Source organism: Onychostruthus taczanowskii, unplaced genomic scaffold (assembly GCF_017590055.1).
Source record: "Onychostruthus taczanowskii isolate IOZ18803 unplaced genomic scaffold, ASM1759005v1 scaffold91, whole genome shotgun sequence".
In the NCBI taxonomy this organism is placed as follows: domain Eukaryota; kingdom Metazoa; phylum Chordata; class Aves; order Passeriformes; family Passeridae; genus Onychostruthus; species Onychostruthus taczanowskii.
The window spans coordinates 1418883-1432952 of NW_024507105.1; the positions used below are offsets into that span (position 1 = coordinate 1418883).

At 45.4% G+C, this 14070-nt stretch overlaps 1 protein-coding gene across 1 annotated transcript; it reads left to right on the forward strand.

The window, feature by feature from the left end:
- Positions 1–3158: 3158 nt before the first annotated feature.
- Positions 3159–9058, forward strand: ZPBP2 (zona pellucida binding protein 2). The gene is made up of 8 exons (XM_041426558.1): positions 3159–3240; positions 4490–4567; positions 5044–5169; positions 5477–5638; positions 6364–6582; positions 7578–7663; positions 8242–8419; positions 8958–9058. The coding sequence occupies exons 1-8, from the start codon at positions 3159–3161 to the stop codon at positions 9056–9058; spliced, it is 1032 nt and encodes a 343-aa protein (XP_041282492.1).
- Positions 9059–14070: the final 5012 nt, after the last annotated feature.

A 14070-nucleotide genomic window follows, 5' to 3' on the forward strand; every position in this document is an offset into this window, starting at 1 on the left:
TGCTTGGAAAAAGATTCTAGAAATAAAATGTTAAAAAAAAAAAAAAAAGGGGGATAATCAAGCAATTCTTGGCTATTCCAGACAATCTCTGTAATCCCTTTCCAGAATCATTTCATAATTAGTCAGGTTTCCTGCTTCTACAAATTTTAAGGAAGATCTGGGATTGCTGTGCAGCAATCAGAAACCCCTGGTTTCCATCCCAGGATTATCCACGGCCATTTTCTCTTACTGCCAGACTTGTTTGATTTAAATCCCTATTTCCCCTCATGTTTGCCCTCAGAGAAACAATTGTATCTTCACTCTGTTTTTATTTTAAGTGCACAATCAAACAAGCCTGGCTTTCCCAGGCTATAAAAACCCCCCTGTGCTAATTGTGACCCTCCTGTTTGTGATCCCACCTTTGGATCACTCACCTGAAAGATCAGAGATAGAAATTGGTGGTCTGCAGGCTCTCCAGAGCCCTGCAACAGGTCCTTTACCTGACTCTGCACTCCTGGAAATCTCTCTACATATTTCCTAGGATAAAATATTCAGCTTTTTAATGTCTACTCACGCCATGATCAAGTTTAAAACTGCAGATTTTTCTCCTCTTCTATCATTTCCTACTGATACTCTATTAACCAAAAAAAAACCCCACAAAAACAAAATAAAAAAAGCAAAACAAAAGATAACTCCAACCAAACCCCAGTAATCCAGGTTTTAAACACAAATATAAATACCTGAATTCACATTTTGTCCTATTAAATCCTCCCTGCAACACTTCCTGCTCTTAAAAATAACCCATTCTTCTTCTGCCCCCGACTCTACCCGCCCCCCCCAAAAAAAAAAAAAATAAAAAAAAGCTTGCAAATCTGTAATGAAAATTTACCAGTCTGGAAGTTAGAAATATTATAGTTGAAAATAAATGAGTCATTTGGCTAAAGACTCTGACTATGAGTTTATAAAGAACCAAAACTGCAGCCAAAGCTTTATAGTAGAGATACTATTTCATAATAATTAGCAACCTGGGGCCTGATGGGCTGTGCAGGACCTGAAAGGAGCTATAAACATCCTTAGGAGCTGAGGCTGCTCAAGCTGAAATATGACTCTTTTATAGCAGACACGTTACAAACTGAATCATTTTGCCTGCACAGTGTCAGCATGAAACATTCACTTTGAGTAAAACTGAAAGCATTCAGCACATGGGAACATGGGATTGTCTGAGGTGGTCCCGGTTCTGACCTGCTCAGCAGCTCAAGGACATTAAAAATGAAAACCCTGACAAAGTTCTTACACTTTAACTGACCACTTGAGTTAATGTGTTGACCTAAGGAAGAAGAAAGCTTGAATAGAACTATTTTCCATCAATAACTTATACCTATACCTCCCTTTTCACACTTTTATTTTTGTATTTTTACCAAATTTCTTTCTTTTCTTTATTAAAGGAAACTCATAACTTAAGTGCTGTTTTTACATAGAAGCATTAAAACTTTCACAGTTCTGTAAAAATAACTCTTATTCCTATGCTGGTTGTTCCATATTTGTTATGCAAATCCTGTGACATCATTTTTGGACACTAGCATGGTCTGGAGTGATAAATGTGATCTAGGTAGGTAGAATAAATACTATTTTGCTAATTTCCAGAGGCTTGGCCGCTGTACTGTTCTTGAGTGTCTCGGAGTGTGCAGGGCGGTCAAACGTGAGTATCCCCCATGCCCTGTCAGCAGCTTCTGCGTGCTTTTGTATCACCCGCCCTAGAAACAAAACAGTTACACGTTTAAAAGTTTCAAAGACAGCAAGTTTTCCAAAACATGTAACTGACTTGAAAGTCACTTGCAGTGATACTGTGGCATGTGGCTTCATTTTAGAGCCAACACTATTCCCTCGTGCTTTCTTTCTGTCACAACAAGTGGCAGAATTATGGAATCCTAGAGGAGTTTGGGTTGGAGAGTCTTTCAAAACCATTCAGCTCCACCCCTGCCATGGCAGGGATACCCTGGTTGCTCCAAGCCCCGTCCAACCTGGCCTTGGACACTTCCAGGGACAACTTCCCTGGTAAATCCATTCCAGGGCCTCACCACCATCACAGAGCAAGCAGATTTTCTTCCCAATATCCAATTTGAATCTCCCCTTTTTAGTTGAAGCCGTTCCTCTTGTCCTATCACTTCAGACCTTTGTCCAAAATCCCTTTCCAGCTCTCTTGGAGCCTTTTCAGGTGCTGAAAGGAATGGTTTGTTTTGTTTTGTTTTTTTGGGGGTTTTTTTGGGGTTTTTTTTGTTTTTTTTTTTTTTTTGTTTTTTTTTTTTTGTTTTTTTTTTTTTTTTTTTTTTTTTTGTTTTTTGGTTTTTTTTTTTGTTTGTTTTTTTTGTTTTTTTTGTTTTTAACTAGAAAAATATGTATCCTGTAATGACTTTCTACAGAAACCTGCAGCTGGAGAACACCCAGTGCTCACAGCCCCTCAGGAGGAAAAACCACAGGATGTGCCCAGCTCTTACTTTCAGTCTTTCTCACAGCAAGTGACAGAAACACAGAAGCACAGAATGGTGGGTGTTGAAAGGGACCTTAAAGCCCATCCAGTTCCCCCCCTCTCCCTCTCCATGGGCAGGAACATCTTTCATATCCCAGGGCAGGTTGAGTGCTGACAGACAAAGCCATGATGGAGCCTCTTCCCCCCTTGTCCCCCTGTACTTCCCTCTCCTTGCCCCACAGCCAGAAAAACCACTTTAGAGTCAAAAACACAGCTCACTGCGCACTGTGGAGGAGCGATGTGGGCATGAAGGGTGACAACAGGCGCGGAGGGGGTGGCCAGGGCCGTCCTTCACTGCCAAGCGCCTCAGGGGCCTGAAAGCGAGAAAACCAAAAAAAAAAAAAAAAAAAAAAAAAAAAAAAAAAAAACCCCCCACCTCCCCACAACTAAATACTATTTAAAAACCTCAGTGAAGTGCTGGCGAGGAAGCAGAATGTTTTTAAAACTGTATAAAAAGCACGGGGTGTGGGCGAGAGAGAGGAGAAGGAGCGCGGGACCCCGGCGGGGACACCCCACCCTTCCCGCCCTCAGCCCTGAGGGGAGGAAAAAGGGCGGGAAGCGCCGTGCGCGCGCGGGGATGGAGGCGGGGGGAGGGGGGGGCCGTTAGCGCCCCCTCGCGCCCGCGGCGGCCGTTGTGAGGGGCGGCGGGAGGATGGCGGGGGGCGGCGGGCGGCCCCGCTGCCCCCCGGGCGCTCTGCTGAGCGTGGCGGCCGTGGTGGTGGTGGCGGGATGGGGTAAGTGGGACTAGGGGTGGGAAAGCACCTGCGGGGCTGTGTTGGTGCGAGGCCGGTTCGCTCAGAGGGTGGTAAGAGGGGATGGGAGCGCGTCAGCGAGTCCCGCTTGCTGAGCTGGGGTGGGGGGGATCTCCATAGAACATTCCCTCAGAGGGGCAGATTGAAGCTCTGTTAGAGGGGTCAGGTGGGCTCTACTGACACCCTGTTGGTGGGTGCATCTCCACTGTGAGGGACAAATGTCCCCAAAAAACCTTCCCTCAGAGTGGGAGATGAAGCCCCTCAAGAGGGGACAGGTGGGCTCCATTGATACTGCTCCACTGTGGGGGACAAATGTCCCCAAAATACCTTCCCTCAGAGTGGGAGATGAAGCCCCTCAAGAGGGGACAGGTGGGCTCCATTGATACTGCTCCAGTGTGGGGGACAAATGTCCCCAAAAATCCTTCCCTCAGAGTGGGAGATGAAGCCCCTCACGAGAGGACAGGTGGACTCCATTGACATCTCATTGGTGGGTGCATCTCCACTGTGAGGGACAAATGTCCCCAAAAAACCTTCCCTCAGAGATTAAGTTCTTCAAGAGGGGACAGGTGGACTCCATTGACACCTCATTGGTGGGTGCATCTCCACTGTGAGGGACAAATGTCCCCAAAAAACCTTCCCTCAGAGTGGCAGATGAAGCCCCTTAGTAGGAGACAGGGAGCTAAAGCCCCTTAAGAGGGGTTGTCATAAGTCCCAGTGACACCCCACTGTCCCCCAGGCTCAACCTTGGGACACAGCAATCAGGCAGGACCACCCCAGTGTGCCCATGGCCTGAAAAAAACCCTATTTCCAATAATTTCCACCTCTCCTGGGGATTCTCGTCACAAAAACCTTCCTGCCCAACATCAGCCTGCTGTTTACCAGAAAGGAAAGGGCTGAGAGATCCCTGCCCTGTGTCTGCTCGGGGTCATACTACAGGACCTTCACTTTATAGTCAGATTTTATAAGTATTTTAGTGGCTTTCTGTAGAGATGCAGGTTCATCTGGTCTAGAACCTGGTACATCCAGGCAGGTTTGCAACATGGACACTAAAACAATTAAAAAGGGACAGGTAAAAAGCAAGGGCTCCTGCTTGTTGCTAAGAAAAAAAGCATAGGGGAAAAGGAAAAGTAAGGCAAAAGAAACAAAATGAGACAAAAGCCAGGGTGAAATAAAGAATTAACGATCACACATTTAGATTGATCTCTAATATTCTGATTACTTTTCCCTGCAGTGAGAGCAGAACAGAAGGAAGAGCAATCTATTGATTTAATTGGAAAGAATGAAGTTTATGGTGACACCAGGCATGAAGGTAAACTTGTCAATTTTTCCTACCTAGATTTCATTTTTACTAGAATTTGTAGTTTTAAGCCCAGGGATCATTATGCAGCACCAGTACACATGGAACCTCATATGCACAGGAACAAGAGAAAGGGGGATGGGGATGGAAATATATTTGTCCCATAGTGCTGCTGGAAGCACTGATGAAAATTTAACATCTAAATGAGGGTTTCACTGAAAAATCTGGTGCTTTTTTAATGCCTGTGCCACAGTTTGTGTGTGGGACACGAGTGTCTCCCTCTAACAGTCAGCACCAGGCACACTGTGGACAGTTCCAAGATATTAATTAAGAACAAACGGAGATTAATCTTTAATATTACACTTTACAAGTCCAAGACTGAAAAATACACTTCAAACACAATTTTCAATGAGGTTTTTTTGTTTTTTTTTTTTGTGATTTCATTCAATGTCAGCATTTTACATCATTTACCTGATTCTGTATTGCAGTGAATGTGTATGTTAAGGTGTTCACAAACAGCCCATTCCTGGTCTGTATGGATCTGGCTCTTTCTCAAGAAAGAATAATAGATCCCAGCTATTTGTGGACTGGTCCAGATGGAAGAGATTTACAAGGTTAGTTCAGACTAAAAATATCACTTATTTTTCTTGTTTCTATTCACACCCCCAGTGGTTTCTTAGCCCTTTGCCAGATATTTCCACAAATTCTGACATTAAGATCCCATTTCTCTTCTCCCTCTAAAAGTTACAGATACTTTTGCTAAAAAGGAAATTTGTAGTAAATCCTAAAATTCATAAATTTTAGATCATTTCAGGCTAGCATGAACCACCATCATTATGCACAGGAGGAAGATTTCTTCTTCAAATCTTCTAGATGTATCAGAAAATGGACAATTCTGGTAATCCAATATTTCTATTTTAGGGCAAAGCTATGTGAATCTGACAGACACAGGGAAGCTGATGCTGATGGGTTTCATGGTGTCAATGTCTGGTGCCTACACTTGTACTCTCTCCCACAAAGTCATCGAAACCACAACACAGGAAGAAATAGAAATGGTTGAGGCCTATAAATTCATGGTTTATGGTAAGATTGCTGAGTTAGGAGTGAGCACATGGCCTTTGCAGATTGGTGGGTTTGTGAGCTCTGTGTTTATTGCAAGGTTTGATTAAAAAAAAACCCACCACAACAATTAAAATTTCATCCTGGAATAGAAAATAAACTTTTTTACTTATAGACACACATGCACCTTTTCATGGTTTTGGAAGAAGTTTAATAATACTGTTCCCAAGGATATATGGCAATAAAATAATGTCTACCCTTAGGTACAGATGCAAGAATTCCAGAGTTATCTGAGATCTACACTCCAGCCCCTTCCACCTCCTGTAACCACTCCTCACCAACATCACTTCCCACCCACAACATAACAACCCAAAAAATCCTTGAGAAACACTAACTTTTAAAGTAATAATAAAATAATTGCATAGAATTTGCACCCATCTGTTTCAGACACACAGCTTTGCAGACATGCTGGTTCTGTGCCATTTTACCATTTACTCCTTCTTTTGTTTTCATTATTGGGAACAGAGTCTCCAGTAAGCACACAAATTCCTGTGTACTTCCAACTAAAATGTCTCTTACTATTGAGTCAGCTCTGTCAAGGACGAACGTGTTATGACACAATTAATGACAGTGCTTTATTTATTTATTTACTTTTGAATAAAAGCCTATATTTCAGATACAAAGAACTGATAATCTAAGATTCAATCTGTGATTACACCCCAGATTCACACCCAATCATTTCCTCCCAGCCTACAGGGAAGCTGACCATGCCTATCAGGTGTCTGTTCGCTTTAGCACAACGGGGTGCAGGCTGACAAACAACGGCTTGTTCATGGAGGTATTAAAAAAAATCCTCAACAGCAGCATCTCCCACCTGAACTGCCACATCACAGAGTCATCCTACAAGTGCCACTCTATCAGGACACCAAAGAATGGCCTCCAGCATGAGCTGTTTGTTAATTTTCTAGGTAATCAATTTCAGTGCTTGCTTGGGAGGGACCGTTTATTGTTATCAGCAACTTGTGAGTGCTACAAACAACGTCTGAAAACCAGCAGAGTCAAGAACACCTCCAAAAGTTGTCCTGGGTTTGGTTGTTTTTTGTTTTTGTTTTTTTTTTTGAGTCCCTGTTTTTTTTTTCATTGCCCACAGATGGAGCTAAAACGCAGTTTTTTGTGTTAAATTTAGCGTCCAACTTTTTACAGTCCTAGCGAGAGCTGTTATTACCAAGGTTAGAGAGGACTGTTGGAAGGAGACAGCCCATAATATGCCCAAACGTCACTGTCATATTTAGGTTTTTCAGTATTTGATTTTTAATAATTCTGGGACCACTCTGATTTTAGAATTATAGAATGATTTGAGTAGGAAGAGACCTTAAAGCTCATTCAGTTCCCCCCTGCCATAGGCAAGGACACCTTCCACTGGACCAAGTGGAAAGTCCCATCCATCCCAGCCTCTAATTTTTTCTTGATTCTAGGAAACTGCACAGAGCTAAAACAAGAGCCTTACAGCTCTCTCATGGCAATACTGAGGTTGTTTCACCTCACAAACAAGTTAAATCTGCCCTGCTGCTGCCTTGAGTTAGAGATGGTTTATCACTGAGGGAAGGAAGTTGTTCTTTAATTCTCTGACCACATTCACTCCTGTATCTGTTCTAGCCACACACTAAGAGGGACCATCCAACAGGTTATGGAACAGTTTTGTGGATATTTTTCCCTAAGAAAAGTCAAGAAACTTTCATGACCCAAAGATTTTAAATTTTACATAAAACTTCAGCCCTTTTCAGGCCCTGAGGTTGCTATGTGAGACATTCATTCCATTTTCTCAGCTTAGTGTATTTCCCCCCAATTTATATTGGTTGACCTCTGACTCCTACTAAACAAAGCAAGGAACAGGACAGGAACCACAAGGACCTAATCTATCTTTTTTTCCCTTTTTCATGGATCTTTTTTCCTCCATCCACAGTCAATCCATTTGCACCAGGATGGGAAAAAGTTTGTCACGAGATTCCTTATGACTGTGAAGATGTGACAAACAGGAGAGTCCGACAGGTTCTGTGTCAGTCACCTTGTGTCTTCTCTGCCTCTTTAACACCCACCTCTGCCTTAGCTCCTGCAGATAGGACTGGTAGTAATCCATCTTTACCCAGATTTTGTGGGATTAATATTGTAAGTGACGATTCATGGATTTAAAATAATTCCATTCAGGAAGAAAAATGGGTTTAGAAGTCAAATTGATACAAATAGCTTAAAAAAAACCCAGTTAAAACATCGGGCTCATTACTTGCTTTGTATTTGCATCTAATAATAAAGAAGGATAAACATTATTATTTATATTGAGCTTCCAGTCCTCTAAATGAAATTTTTGATTTATGATTTGGTCAATGGAATGCAATTTGAAGTCTACTGTAGCCAATTTCTAAAATCTATTCTCTCTGCCCGCTAAATATTAAATCCTGGGATCAGCTCACATCCTAGGTCTGAATCCAGGCCCCTTGAAGCCAAGGAACACTCCCAATTAAGGTGACAAGTCAGTGTGTGGAAATCAGGACTAGAAAAATATTTCCTGATATTTTTAAAACAACAAAAATCAACTATGCTTTTATTCTCCCTATACTTCTGAATTTTAGGCAGCAGAGCTAATAGGGAAGTTTTTCCATCAGCTGGGGCACGTTTTGGAGTATGAGCTTCAGGCTGTTCCTACAATACAGTACGTGGACAACAGCTTCTCCATGACTCCCATCGACAGCTGTCGGCCAGGTTTTGGGAAAAACCACTACACCCACCAGAACTGCGCCAGCTGCTGTGGTAAATATAAAATACATCTTTTTAAATATAGCTCATTGATCTAAATATAGCTGATGAGAGCTGGGCACAGAGCTCTGGGGAGGGATTAGGGAAATATTGGGGTCAAAACCAGGGATATTTCTGTTCATCCTTTGGGAGGATATTCACATTATAGTTTTAAAGTAATGATAGGAAATGAGCCAGTGGAGCATGTCAGTGCATTCACAGGTGTAGTTGCATTTCCAAGCAAAGTAGAAGCAGTCCAGGGGGTTTCTTTCCTTCCAGGTGTCACTGGTAAGTGACAATCCTCAGGATCCAGAGCCCATAAGAAACAATTCCCTTCATGGAAGTCCTGCTAGAAAATTCTCTGCTGATTTTTCAAGTTCTTTTGCAGCACCTGCTGCAGGTTGTAAAGTTGGGGGGGATTTAGCCAGAGGTTCAGGGAGCTCGGGAAGGGCAGGAGATCCCACAGGGCACTGGGAAGGCTCATGGGGATGTCTGATGACCCCCCCAGGATGGGGGGAAAGTGGCTGGAACCCCAACTCTGTTCTCTTCACAGTGGTTTGTGGTCCTGGAACTTACAGTCCCAACAACGAGGTGATATGTTGGACCTGTGCCAGGCCTCAAGCCAGAATGTATGGAGCAAAATCCTGCTATTAAACTGGCAGAGCCTGGAAAGCCAAAGAGCAGCTGTGAAAGAATTCTTGGTGTTGTGGTGTTCTTTTCATTTTAGCTGCCAATCCTGGAATCCTCCGTTCCCTTTGGAACAAAACATCCTCATTCATACACCCCTAGGTTTTCCAGTGTTCAGGGACCCCTTAGACTGGAAAAAGCACTGCTTAAAACACAGTGTTCATGCAAGGAAAACTAATTAAATGGGAAAAAAAAAGAAAGTTTGTCACGTGGCTTAGTGCAGAGTCTGTTACTTGGTGGTGACACCAGACACGCCACAGCTTTGTGCTGCTCAGAGAACACAAAGGAGCTGCAAACAATTCCAGGCAGGATGGCAGGTGGCTGTGGTGGAGTTATGTGCCAGACTGGCATATGCCAAAATCTCTGTGAGGAATTTCTAGCAGTTATTAACAGAAGTATTTGATCTTTGAGATTTAAAAGCATTACGTTCCCCCCTTTCTTTTCTTTTTTTTTTTTTTTCTTCCCCTCCACATTTCTTTCACTGTTTCTGAAATGTTCCAGCCTGGACATGAGGAGAAAGGAAAATCAGGTCTCTAAGACAAAAGAGAGGGTGAGTAACAAATTACACAGCCCAGCATTCAGCAGGATTAAGAACCCAGGTTATGGTTCTCTCCTTGAATAAAGAGGGAATATTCCAGAGGGAAGCAGAGAGTCTGCAGAGCTTCTTCCACCTCCTCCTGCTGCATCTTCCCCTGCAGCTGCACCAAACCCTCGTGCAGGGCCCGGCTGGCCCCAGGTGCTGCAGGAACAGATTACAGCAGCTGTGAATTCCTGACGAGTTCACCGGATGATACAAATTGCCAAAGCACTGAGCTAATGGGAACGTTTTCTTCCCAGAGAGACCTCACCCCCACCCGCTTCGGAAGGTTAGCTGCTGGATCTGCAGCGATCCATCACCCTGCTCACAGAGTGAGTAAAGATTGTTTGACCACTATCAAGAACTTCATGTGTAACTCCAACTGTTCCCCAGCCCCAGCTGAGCCTTCAGTGGCTCAGCTCCTGGAGCACGGGCTTCCAGAGCTTCTTTCTAAGCTGTTCCCTGAGGGAGTTCCTACCTTCCAGGCTCACTTTATTGAGGGACATCAGAGAACTCAGTTTCTTTGCACACACTGGGCCGTGGAAAGCAGTGCCCAGCTTCCCTCCTTTCTTTCACAAAGCAAAACTAAGTCAAGCAAAAGAAGCACCTCCCACTCAACCACCCCAACTTCTTACAACATCTCGAAATTCCTTGGTGGGTATTCATCCAAAAATCGACCCGATTCAACCCAGTTTAACTTATCCATAGTGACAGGAACACAGCAGGAGACAGCACGGGCACAGACCCCGCTCCAAGCTCTTCAGAGTCATTACTTATTAAATACTAAGGAATAAAGTGTGCTGTAATGAGCATTTCCACTGCCCTTGGGCTGATTATCCTCGCTGCCAACTGGACACTGTGCACAGCTCAGGCTGAGACAGATGAAGCAGCCGGGCTCAGCGGTGCTGCCTGGTTCTCTTGGCCTATTTCAGCAGGGGGAAATGCCACATGCATCAATTATGAGGGAAAAAAAGCTGGAAGTACCTACTAAGTGCTGTGGAGAGTCACAAATGACCTGTACTCCCTCCTAAAAGCTCTTACAGCACCTTCACTTCTTCAGTGGGCTTCAAACTGAGTGGGAAAATTTAAGTTGGACACACAGAGGAAATTCTTCCCTGTGGGGGTGGTGAGGCCCTGGCACAGGTGGCCCAGAGGAGCTATGGCTGCTCCTGGATCCCTGGAAGTGTCCAAGGCCAGGTTGGGCAGAGCTTGGAGCAGCCTGGGATAGTGGAAGTTGTCCCTGTCCTGACAGGGTCTGCAGCTGATGAGTTTTAATATCCCTTCCAACCCAAACCATCTTGGAATTCTATGATTGTAAAAGCAGAAAAATAGCTCAAATATTTATGTGTCACATTGCAAAGGAGTTTGTGTCAGTGATTCTGTGGAGTCTCATAAAAACCTGACAGGAAGTGGCTTCTCTCTGACCTTTCCTGTGTGAAAGTCCTCTGCATCCAGCTGGAGCTGGGCACCTGGGGCAGCAGTTGAGCCTTTCGTGGCTGACACCATCCCTCACACCTCTCTCTTCCCTGTCACACCTTGGGATGTACAGATCCCTGTGATCAGCTCTCACCTCAACTGTTCCCACCCCTCTCTACCTCCCACAGCTGCAACAGCTCTGCAAGATCTTTCCTCACTCTTTTAAACCCTCCTCAAATCCTCCTCTTCTGCTTGGCTCTGGCTTTACAGGAGGAATCATGGAAAGCCGGGCTGTGCCTGATGCTCGTGGTGAGGTGGGGAAACTCCATCACCCCTGTGAGGCTCAGCCCCTTGAACCCCACTTTAACCTGCCCTGCTACCACAGCTCCAACCTCACTCTGTGCCAAGGACTATCACAACACCTTAAGAACACTGAGGAGTCCTCACAAATAATAAATTTAGAACTTCAAACTTCCTGTCCTCTTCTCCACACAGACCTCCTGGATCTCAGCACGTACTGACAGCACACGAGAGCTTTGAAACATCCACAAATGGCAAAAATAACAGGAATAATCTGCCAGCTGGAAGCTGCAGCCCATTGTTTTCCCATCAGAGCTGCCTGGAACAACCCACTTGAGAAACACTTAAGGAACACGTGTTCAAACATTCACTGCAGAGCTGCAAGCAGTGATGGGACTCATCCATCGGGTGACAGTGACACTTTGGCTCCAGTGGGAAAGTTGTCTTGTAACTCCCTGCAGCAGCTTCATTAACCCACAATCAAGATGTTCCTCTAAATTTAAGCTAAGAGGAGTTGAAGGAGCCACAGACCTGTCCAGGACAAAATTCATGTCCCCTGCTCACAGGTGATAAGGAGAGGGGCTGTGGGAAGCAGGCAGAGCAGTGCCCTGGGACTGGCACATCCCAGGAACTCGTCACACCTGGCATGGGTGTGGTGCAGCCCTGGCTAATCCATCCCCCAGGAATTCCTCCAAGGACACAACCAGGAGTCGTTTTGGTGGAAAGATGCTTGAAAACAAAGCTTGACCAAGAGTGGAGGGTGTTCCAAGAGTGCCCAGGTGACACTGAAAGTGCCCACAGACAAAGGTCCCCTGGTACTTCCACAGATGCTAATGGTCCTGGGTCTTCTAAGACAGGAAAAATACCTGGAAATAGAAAATTTCCCTCTGAGAGTGAAAACTTTGAGGGTCACACAATTTTATTAATTGGTACAACTTCATCCTAAAAGAGCAGCTGTTGGAAAATGATCCCTGGACTCAGCCATGCCTGCCTTGGACGAGTGATGAGAGGGAAAATCACCAGGGAGTCTGGAGGGGAGTGTGGCTGGCTGAGCTCTCAACCACAGGCACAGGAAGTGCTATTGTGATTTTTAGCCCTGCTTCATTTTCCTACCCACTGAAATTAAATTTTCTCCTGCCCAAGCCCAGTGACCACACGATGTGCCCAGCAGCCTTCCTAAAACCACTGGCATCATCAGATTAATGAGTCCTGTGCAGGCAGTGAACAAGGGTGATTCATTATTGGCAGCAATGCAGCTGTACATGGATTTTTTGAGGGGTGAAAGAAATAAATAAGGTCCCTGAGTGAAAGGCGGGTGATGAAGTGTAGCCTGGCTTTAATCCCAGTGTAATTGCTGCCATCACTCCTAATTATTGATAAATATTTTTCTAATTGTGGAAATTAAACAATTAGACATCCTTCCTTCCCTCTTGGAAATCTAATCAGTTCAAAGTTCAGGATGCAGTCTGGGAACACATTCTACTTGTGGGCAGGGGAAAACAGGGCTTCTCCCAAAACTTTCTCCCAAAGCCCCCCCTTGCCACCAGGCATATCCTGCCATGTTCCCTGGCATATCCTGGGGGTTTCCTAGGAACACTCCTCCATCCCTGTGATCCCAAGGGATCCCAGGGCCAGGCAGGCAAAGAGTCATCCCTGCCAAGAGGATTCAGGTCATAGATCTTGCCCCAGTGACACGTTTTCCTCCATCCTGGAGAGGAGAGCAGGCCGGTTAATGACCGGGCGGGCAGAGCTCCTTGGAAGTTAATAACGGAGATTTACCGGAGTGCTGGAACGCACAGAAGGAGGTCACGCTGTTAATTCTCCTGCTGCTGATCCCTGTGGATAAATCTACATCAGGAAATGAATTACCCAGAGAGGGGTATTAAAAGGGATGATTCTAATCCCTTGCTGAAGGAGAAGTGCTGCCTTTAACACTGAGCCCCTGGTACCCACCGTGCCGAGTGCCAGCTCCCACCCTCAGCAGGATCTGGCTCCACAGCACCTTGCGACTGGAAAGAGTGGGATGAGAACAATCCCTCCTTGAGATTTAAGCCATCTGGCAGGCTGTGTTCCCCTGCTCTCAAGACCCCAGGCTGGCCACAGCACCCCCAGGAAATATCCTCATAAAGTAATTTTTCTGTTCTTCCCCATTCCTTGTCACACCTGATTAAATATCCGACAGTACTGACAGCCCAAATCCAGCACAGTTCCATCCCACACCAAGTTACCTTCCCAAATCTTACTGCAGATTTTTGTTAGACTTCTTGTGTATTTTATCCCCCTGCACACCCACACAGGCCAGTGGCTGTTCCACATCCAGACAAATCCCTGGAATCCACTTCCTTTCCCCTGTGCTCATCAGTGTGGGCTGTAATGAGCCTGATGGTTTCCATCCAAGTAACTCCACAGACAGGATCCAGAGCAGCGCTGACCCTGGGGCACTCAGCATCATCCAGCCCTGTGAGAGGGGACACCGGCAGGACTCCAGGGAGCCACGGCCCCACGGACAGGGTGGCAGCTGGGGGCACGTGTCCTGCGTGTCCCCCAGCCCTCCCCAGCTGCTCCGGGAGCCGCGGGAGGAGGATCCCCAGGGAGTGACCGGAGCGGGGGACAGCAGCCATCTGCTCCAGAGCCCGGGGTCTGCGTCTGGAGACAGCCGAGTGACAAACAAGGTTAATGTCCCACG